The sequence below is a fragment of the Rutidosis leptorrhynchoides genome, chromosome 1 (assembly GCF_046630445.1).
Source record: "Rutidosis leptorrhynchoides isolate AG116_Rl617_1_P2 chromosome 1, CSIRO_AGI_Rlap_v1, whole genome shotgun sequence".
In the NCBI taxonomy this organism is placed as follows: domain Eukaryota; kingdom Viridiplantae; phylum Streptophyta; class Magnoliopsida; order Asterales; family Asteraceae; genus Rutidosis; species Rutidosis leptorrhynchoides.
The window spans coordinates 578,141,085-578,150,217 of NC_092333.1; the positions used below are offsets into that span (position 1 = coordinate 578,141,085).

General features: G+C 35.8%; 1 protein-coding gene across 1 annotated transcript; it reads left to right on the top strand.

The window, feature by feature from the left end:
• The first annotated feature begins 504 nt into the window (after positions 1 to 504).
• On the top strand, positions 505 to 2,314 carry LOC139845507 (cytochrome P450 81Q32-like). Its single transcript, XM_071835761.1, has 2 exons — positions 505 to 1,413; positions 1,703 to 2,314. Exons 1-2 carry the CDS (start codon positions 505 to 507, stop codon positions 2,312 to 2,314), a joined length of 1,521 nt encoding a protein of 506 aa, XP_071691862.1.
• Positions 2,315 to 9,133: the final 6,819 nt, after the last annotated feature.

A 9,133-nucleotide genomic window follows, 5' to 3' on the forward strand; every position in this document is an offset into this window, starting at 1 on the left:
TTTTCGTCATTTCACCTTTTTTTTGTCTCCAACGATAAAAGAAGCAACTTTCGTAAAAGAACCAACCTTTCAATGTTACCAAAATATGTTGAAAAAAATTCTTTTTAAAAAAAAAACAACTACTTCACAAAAGGAACAACCCTTCAATATTAGATGTCGAAATTTTTTTTTTTTTTACAAATTAGATCAAGACTTTTTTTTTAACTCGCATTCAAAACGGAGCCTCCGGCGCGAAGCGAGGGCTCCACAACTAATTAGTACTAATTGATATTCTTAGACTAGCCCCGTCATCTCATTATATATATATATATATATATATATATATATATATATATATATATATATATATATATATATATATATATATATATATATATATATATATATATATATATATATATATATATATATATATAAACTAATAGTCAACGTACCCCGCCATCTCATTATAAATACGGTGTACTCCATAAATCATATCTACACACAAACAACCATAAAATCAACATGGTTCCTTTTTATGTAATTCTCTCCGTCGTTGCCTTCATATGGATTACTAAAATAGTCCTTGAAAAGAATAAAAACTTACCCCCTAGCCCATTCCCATGCTTACCCATAGTTTGTCATCTTTATCTAGTCAAAAGCCCTCTTTATCGAGCCTTAGCTAAACTCTCGAACCGTTATGGTCCAGTACTCATGCTTCACTTTGGTAGCCGTAAAACCCTTTTGGTTTCGTCTCCAGACGTCGTAGAAGAGTGTCTAACCACCAACGATATTGTTTTCGCTAACCGTCCCCATTTGCTTGCTGGAAAACACTTTGGGTATGACTACACCACCCTTCCTTGGTCAAGCTATGGTGATCACTGGCGTAACCTACGTCGTATAGCTACCCTTGAGCTTTTCTCAGCTCATCGGGTACAAACCTTAAACTCGGTTCGTGCAGAAGAAGTGAGGCTACTGGCTAAAAAGGTGTATGAAAGTGCGATAGAAGGTAATGGAATAGTGGAGATGAAGTCCATGTTTTTTGAGCTCATGTTGAATGTAATGATGATGATGATTGCTGGGAAAAGGTTTTATGGTGATTCGGTGGCGGATGAGCAAGAGGGACAACGGTTTAAGAAGATTGTACATGAAACGTTCGTGTTGATGGAGACAACCAATGTTTCGGATTATTTGCCATGGTGGAAGTGGTTGGGAGGGAGGGCGTTGGAGAAGAAATTCGTCGATTTGAAAAAGATAAGAGATGAGTTTATGCAAGGTTTGTTAGACGAACAAAAACGAAAACTAATTTCTGGCTTGGAAGAACGGGAAATCGAGAAAAAGGATGAGAAGAAGAATTTGATTCAGGTTATGTTAAAGTTGCAAGAAAATGAACCTGAACATTACAAGGATCAAGTTATTAAAGGACTAATGCAGGTAATACTAAATACCTAACATTATTTTGTATATTTATATTTATTCATTATTGTTAGCGTTATTGTTATTATTCAATATAGCCTGGTAGTTTGGCCTTATTTTCTGTCAAGAGGTCTCAGGTTGAGACCGGAATCATATATTGAGGTGGTTAGGGAAAAGTGTTGGAAATGATGACAGAATACCCTGAAACAGGGTGAAAACTTATCCGTTTACCCGTGTCAAAACAATTTTCGGTTTGTTTATAATCATTAAGTACCTAAAATTCAACCTGATTCTGTATACTTGATAGGTACTATTATCAGCAGGAACGGATACATCAAGTAATACGATGGAATGGATGTTATCACATTTGTTAAACAACCCTGAAGCTCTAAAGAAAGCACGAGATGAAATCGATAATAATGTAGGCAAAGATCGACTATTTAACGAATCAGACATATCAAACCTTCCTTATCTACGCTGCATAATAAACGAGACTATGCGAATGAACTCTCCTGGTCCGATTGTGTTTCATGAGTCTGCAAAGGACTGTACGGTGGGAGGGTACCACATACCAAGTGGGACGATGCTATTGATGAACGTGTGGGCCATGCATAATGATCCGAAGAATTGGGAAGAACCTAAAAAGTTTAAACCAGAGAGATTTGTAGGGTTAGAAGGTTCAAGTGTTGGGTATAAGTTAATGCCATTTGGAGCTGGAAGGAGGAGATGTCCTGCAGAAAATTTGGCAACGCGTATGGTCGGGTTGGCATTGGGTACGTTAATTCAATGCTTTGATTGGGAACGAACGAGTGACGAGATGATTGATATGACCGAAGGAGCGGGATTAACTATGCCTCGAGCTAAACCGTTGGTGGTAAAGTGTCAACCGCGTCAAAAGATGGCTAAATTGCTATTTTAGATGCCAAAGAAATTATTATTACACTCTACATTATAAGTAGTGTATTATTTATATTCTCTGCATTTACAGTGTTTATTTAAATTTTGTGTGCAACAATAATAATGAAAATAGTAGCATAAACGATTTGGGAGGGTAATTGTATATGCAATTGAAAATAAACTTGAGCAACTCTTACCTCGTTTGACAAATCAACCCACACTAATCGTTCACCTTTTCTGCAACTGTTTGATCTGACTTATTAGAGACAATACACAAATAAATCCACTGATAACTAAATGTAACAAAAAAAAAAAAAAATAAAAAAAAAAATCTGTTAATACTTGTGCACAAATATAGGAAAATAATACATACCTCACTATAACAACTACACCAAACATTTTTTTTTTCTCTCTCCTCTCTAGGCGATTAAGGCGATTTTGGCGATAATGCCAATTTTGCCCTAATTCGTGCTTAATCGATCCAAATTCTTCATATCTAAGCATTAATCTGTACGATTTTTGTTAATTTCTTGTCGTTTACTGTATTCATTTCATCTGATTTCACGATTTCACTCTAATCATGTCTCCTAATCGTAAATCAAAGAGAAAAATCAAAATTCCAGTTAAATTTCAGAATTCGATCCATAACATGAAATCAAAGGGAAGCGTTAGTGATAAGAGTAATGAGGATGATTCTATGAGTGTGGCGACAGATTATTTGGATGTTGAGGATCAAATCTCTGGAGAGCAGAATTTAGGGGAAACTGATCTGAATAATATTGATGTGCATTTTCCCCCACTAAACTCAGCTGAAAAGGTAACTACTCCTACTCAAAATCCTGCTATTATTGATGTAGTTCAGGATAAGAGTAACAGTACAGTTAAAAGTGTTGATGATGCTAAATTGTATGCTAAAGTTACTGATTCTATTGATAAAAATCTGTGCTATGTGCCTTTAGTGGAAGAGAATGGTGAGGAGATAGTTGTATTTGATGAAATTTTGGTTGAGGAAGGTTGTACTAGGTGGAATACTACTGCATATGGCTATGTCATAGGTGGTAGTATGTCTTATGGTGCGTTGCAATTTAATCTGAGGAAAATGTGGAACAAATTTGGGATCAAAGATATTATAATGGATGACAATCAAATTTGTTATTTTAAGTTTTGTTCTATTGAGGGTATGAACAATGTTATTGAAAAGGGGCCATGGATTGTGCAAGGCAAACCATTATTTGTGGCTAAATGGCATCCTGATGTAAACATTGAAAAGATTGAACCTAAAACCATTCCAGTGTGGGTTAAAATGTCTAACTTACCACTTGAGGCTTGGAGTTCAAAGGGAATTAGCACTATAGCAAGTAAGCTTGGCAAACCTCTTGTTATGGAAAATATGACAGCAACTATGTGCCATAAGGGTGTTGGTAGAGCTGCATTTGCTAGGGTAATGGTAGAAATGGATGCTTCAAAAGGATATCAGGATAACATTGATATTCATTATAAAGATAAGATGCAAATCACCAACGGTATTAAAAAAGTTAAGGTTGATTATGATTGGAAGCCAGCTATTTGCTCTCACTGTGCAGTATTCGGCCATAATCATGATGTTTGTAAGGTTAGGCCAAGAACAAAAGCTGAGATTGAAAAGCAACAAGTGAATAAACAAGCTGATGAGTTTGTGGTGGTGAAAAATAGAAAGTATAATGATAAACCTGAGGGTCAGAAGATAGAAAGGAACAAGCAAGTGTATGTACCAAAAAGAGTTGATGTAACTGTTACTAGTCCTAAAAAGAAATGGAGAATGAATGACAAGGCAAGTAGCAGTTTAAGACAAAGTATGAATAAGTATGCAGTACTTTCTGAAAATGATGAGGATGTGTTAGATCCAGGGGTTGCAGAGCATAATAAAGTGGGTGATAATGAGTTAGATGATAAGGGTCCAGATATTCTGGATGAAAAATATTAGTTTCCAATGGATTTTAAAATTTCATCATGGAACATAAGAGGTATGTGTCACATGGATAAACAGGATGAAATAAAGAAGTTTCTTAGTGAGGAAAAAGTGCAGGTGTGTGCAATTCTGGAAACTCATCTCAAGCCAAAGGGTATTAATCAAGCTGGTAACAATGTATTTCATAACTGGAAATGGGATTCTAATAGTATGTATAGTCCTAACAGTTGTCGAATAATGGTAGGCTGGAATAGTAACTTGGTTCATCTGATGATTCTTCAAGTCACAAGACAAGTTATCTTCTGTCTTATTGAAACAGTGGATAATAAGGTTAAAATGTATTGTAGCTTTGTGTATGCTAGCAACAATGGTAGAGAGAGACAAAAACTATGGAGTGACCTTTCTGCTCAGGCTATCATTACTAAGGGGCATTCTTGGATCATTTTGGGTGATTTTAATGTCACTAGAAATATTAATGAACATAGTGCTGGTGGTTCACAAAATACTGATGAAATGAATGAGTTTAATGATCTTGTGAACAACATTGAAGTGGAAGACTTGGGCAGTACTGGTTGTTATTTTACATGGACAAAGTCTTTGAAGAATCCTAATTGTGGTATACTGAAAAAGTTGGATAGGATCCTGTGCAATGAGGAATGTATTACTTGTTATCCACAAGCTTATGGTACATTCCTTCCCTTTATGGTATCTGATCATAGCCCTGCTATTTTTACAATTCCTCAAGGAATTAGTAAAAAGAAGAAGTCATTTAGGTTTATGAATCATGTTGTTGAGATGGATAATTTTTATCAAGTGGTTGAAAAGGGCTGGAATGTAACTGTGCCAGGGCATAAAATGTTCCAGGTGGTTAAAAAGTTAAAGGGTCTTAAAAAGGAGCTAAATCATTTAAACTGGTCAAATGGGAATGTGTTTACTAAAGTTAAAGATCTCAGAGTCAAATTGAAGAGTTATCAAGCAAAGGTGGTGCAAAATCCTCATGATTCAGTGGTGAAGACTGAAGCTACTGTTGTTTTAATGGAATATGAGAGAGCTAAGCATGAGGAGCTTGTTATTCTTCAACAAAAAGCTAAGATACATTGGTTATCAGAAGGGGATAAAAATACTAAGTTTTTTCATAGTATTTTGAAATATAGAGCTCAAAAAGGAAGGGTGGACAGTATTTGTGATGCACAGGGTATTAGGTATTTTGGTGATCAAGTTCCAGATCAGTTTGTGAAGCATTTTCAAGATTTTTTTGGGAAAAGTAGCAGCTGTACTCCTATTGCTAGTCTAGGTGATATTTTTTCCAAAAAGTTGAGTAATGAAGAAGCATTAGCTATGGTGTCTCCTGTTACAGATGAGGAAATCAAAGCTGCAATGTTTGATATTGATGTCAATAAGGCTGCTGGCCCAGATGGATATTCCTCTATGTTTTTCAAAAAGGCTTGGGGAATAATTGGGAAAGATGTCTGTGATGCAATAAAGGAGTTTTTCTCAACTGGTCAGTTGTTGGGGGAGGTAAATGCTACTCTTATTGCTCTTATTCCTAAGGTTGAAGTGCCTAATAAAGTGTCTGAGTTCAGGCCAATAGCTTGTTGCAATGTTATATATAAATGTATTAGTAAGGTGCTTACTAATAGAGTTAAGAGTGTTTTGGACAAGCTTGTTGGATGTAATCAGAGTGCATTCATCCCAGGAAGGTCAATCCATGATAACATTTTAGTTGCGCAGGAGGTTTTAAAAGGGTATAATAGATCTAAGGGTGCTAAAAGGTGTGCATTGAAAATCGACATTTAAAAAGCTTATGATACTGTGAATTGGGGTTTTCTAGCTGATATTCTATTGCAGTTTGGTTTTCATAAGAAAATGATCCAATGGATAATGGCTTGTGTCTCCAATCCTTCTTTCTCTATATGCATTAATGGAGAGATCAAAGGGTATTTTAAAGGGGGGAGGGGTTTGAGACAAGGAGATCCAATATCTCCTTATCTTTTTACTTTGGTTATGGAGGTTTTCAACCTTATCATGGAGAAAAGTATTAAAGAGGCCAATGGATTTAAATATCATTATAAATGCAAGAAAATGGCACTGTCCCACATATGTTTTGCAGATGATTTGCTTGTCTTATGTCATGGTGATGAGAATTCAATTAGGGTGATTAAAAGAGCATTGGAATCCTTTGGTGATGTTTCTGGGCTTCTCCCTAATCTGAGCAAAAGCACTATTTTATTTGGCAGTGTTCCATTGGATACTCAAAATAGAATCCTTCAAGTTTTGCCATCTAGTGTGGATACTTTGCCTATGAAATATCTTGGTGTTCCTCTCTTATCTAAAAGATTGGGTAAAAAGGATTGTAAATGCCTTATTGATAAAGTCAAAGCAAAAGTCAACAATTGGAAGAATAAGAAATTATCTTATGCTGGAAGATTACAGCTTGTAGCCTCTGTTTTATCATCTATGCAGATTTACTGGATGTCTGTATATATCCTTCCATTAGGAGTTGTTAAAGAGATTGAAAAATGTTTAAAGGGGTTCTTATGGTGTCAATGTGAGTCTGCTAAAGGTAAGGCTAAAGTGGCTTGGTATGATGTTTGTTTCCCAAAAGATCAGGGTGGTTTGGGTATTAAAAGTATTAGAGAGTGGAATGAAACACTTGTGGTTAAAAACTTGTGGAGGATTTTCACCAAAAAAGAATTTCTGTGGGGAAAATGGGCTAACATTGTTAAGCTCAAAGGTAGAAGCATATGGGAAGTTGATTGTAACTCTACTGACAGTTGGGGTTGGAGATATTTGATGAATTTGAGAGATAGAGTTAAGCCTCATGTTAGTCATGTTAGTGTTAATGGTAGAGAGGAAGTGAAATGGATTAGTAATGCTGGAAAGATGGGTGATTTCTCTACTAGAAAAGTATGGATGGATTTTAGAAGTAATAAAGTTAAGGTTGATTGGTTTCATGTTGTCTGGTTTAAGCACTGTGACCCCAGGCAGGTTTTTGTGATGTGGTTGGCCATTTTAAATAGGCTCAATACTCAAGATAGAATTCAAAAGTGGTTTCCTGCACTTGTCATGAGATGTGCTTTGTGTGAGCAAGATGTTGATTCTGTAAACCATCTTTTTTTTTAATGTGGTTACAGTAAATGTGTGTGGAAGTTGATACAGGAGAAATTGATTTTTAGGGGAATTCCAGATCAGTTTCATGGGATTGTGCAGGTTCTTTCCCAATATCCTCTTACAAATAATATATGGAATATTCTGAATCGTATTGCCTTTGCTGCTTGTGTATATTTTGTATGGCAAGAGAGAAACTATAGATGTTTCAAGAATAAGAAGAGGTCTGCTGATGTATTAGGTGGTGTTGTCCAGAATTTTATCCGGCTAAAGCTTGTTTCAATGAAGATTAAGTCTTCTAAAGCTGTGTATGCAGTGGCTACAAAGTGGGATTTGATTGTTATAGGCAATAGATTTTGTTTGTAATTGGGTTTTTGTTTGGTGTTGAATTCTGTATTTGTATGTGTTTTTTAGGCTTAGGGTAAATCCGGCCTGGTGTTGTATGGTTGCAAAATTAATATAAGTGTTAAGATACTAATATTTTTCTAGACTAATCTAGAATTAAAAGTGACATTAGATATTAATTATAAGATATTTTAGAAGAAGTTAACTAGAAGGTGATAGAAGGATAGCTAGACAAAAAAAATCATAAAATTCTAGATAAAAATGGAAGTCTCCATTGAAGCCTATAAATAGGCTTGATGCCTTCCAAATTGTATGTAAAAAAACACTAAACACAATTTCAAGTAATAAAAACTCACCTTTCAAATTACAAAGTCTTCATATACTTCTTTTACTAATTCATCCCCTCATAACATTAAACTAATATAAACCTAATCATCACATTAAATTAATCTATACCTTTACATTCTCACAAGTGGTATCAAGAGCCGTGTTGGGCGTTGTTCGAATACACCATGACTACCATTGGTACCTACAATATTCCCGTCCCCATCTTTGATGGCGACAACTATGATTTTTGGACTATCCGAATGAAGACATATTTCCAAGCACAAAGCTTGTGGGATATTGTCGAAGTCGGGTTTACAACTCCAAAGGACGTCGGAACTCTGTCAGCGGAAGAACAAGAAAAATACAACAAAAATATTGTAAGAAATGCTGCTGCTCTTGGGTACATTCAACAAGCCTTGACACCGTCTATCTTTCCACGAATCATGGGAGCTACGACAGCCAAAGAGGCGTGGAAGATCCTTCAAGAAGAATTTCAAGAAAACGTCAAGGTAAGATCCGTCAAACTACTAACTCTAAGACGGGATTTTGAAAATTTAAATATGAAAGAGAGCGAGACCGTTAAAGACTACTACTCTAGAATCAAAGAAATAGCAAAACAAATGAGAGCCTATGGAGATAATATAACTGACAAAAGGATCGTAGAAAAGATACTTATCAGTATGACCGAAAAATACGATCATGTCATTACTGCTATCGAAGAGTCAAAAGACATCGAGACTCTGTCGGTACCAGAATTAATTGGCTCTCTTGAAGCATATGAGGCTAGGCTGAGTCGGCGTAGCGAAAACTCACTCGAAAGTGCCTTTCAGTCTAAACTCAAATTAAGGTCTCAAAAATCTAAAAATGAGGGGAAAAGGATTTATGAAGAAAATTCGAGAGGAGGAGAAAAACCCAGAACCGGGTTCGATCAGAGAAGAAAAAACTATCCTCCATGTGGTATCTGCAAAAAGACAAACCACTTGGAGAAAGATTGTTTCCACAAAGGGAAGCCACAATGCAATAACTGCAGAAGATTTGGGCATCTAGAAAAAGATTGCCGTTTAAAACAAAATCATCGAGCTAACTTCACGGAAGAAAGTGAAGATATACTGG

Excerpts from the sequence above, each read along its gene's own strand:
- LOC139845507 (XM_071835761.1), top strand. The coding sequence starts at position 505 with ATGGTTCCTTTTTATGTAATTCTCTCCGTCGTTGCCTTCATATGGATT. Across the intron at positions 1,414-1,702 it reads TTATTAAAGGACTAATGCAG|GTACTATTATCAGCAGGAAC; the intron begins GTAATACTAAAT and ends TATACTTGATAG.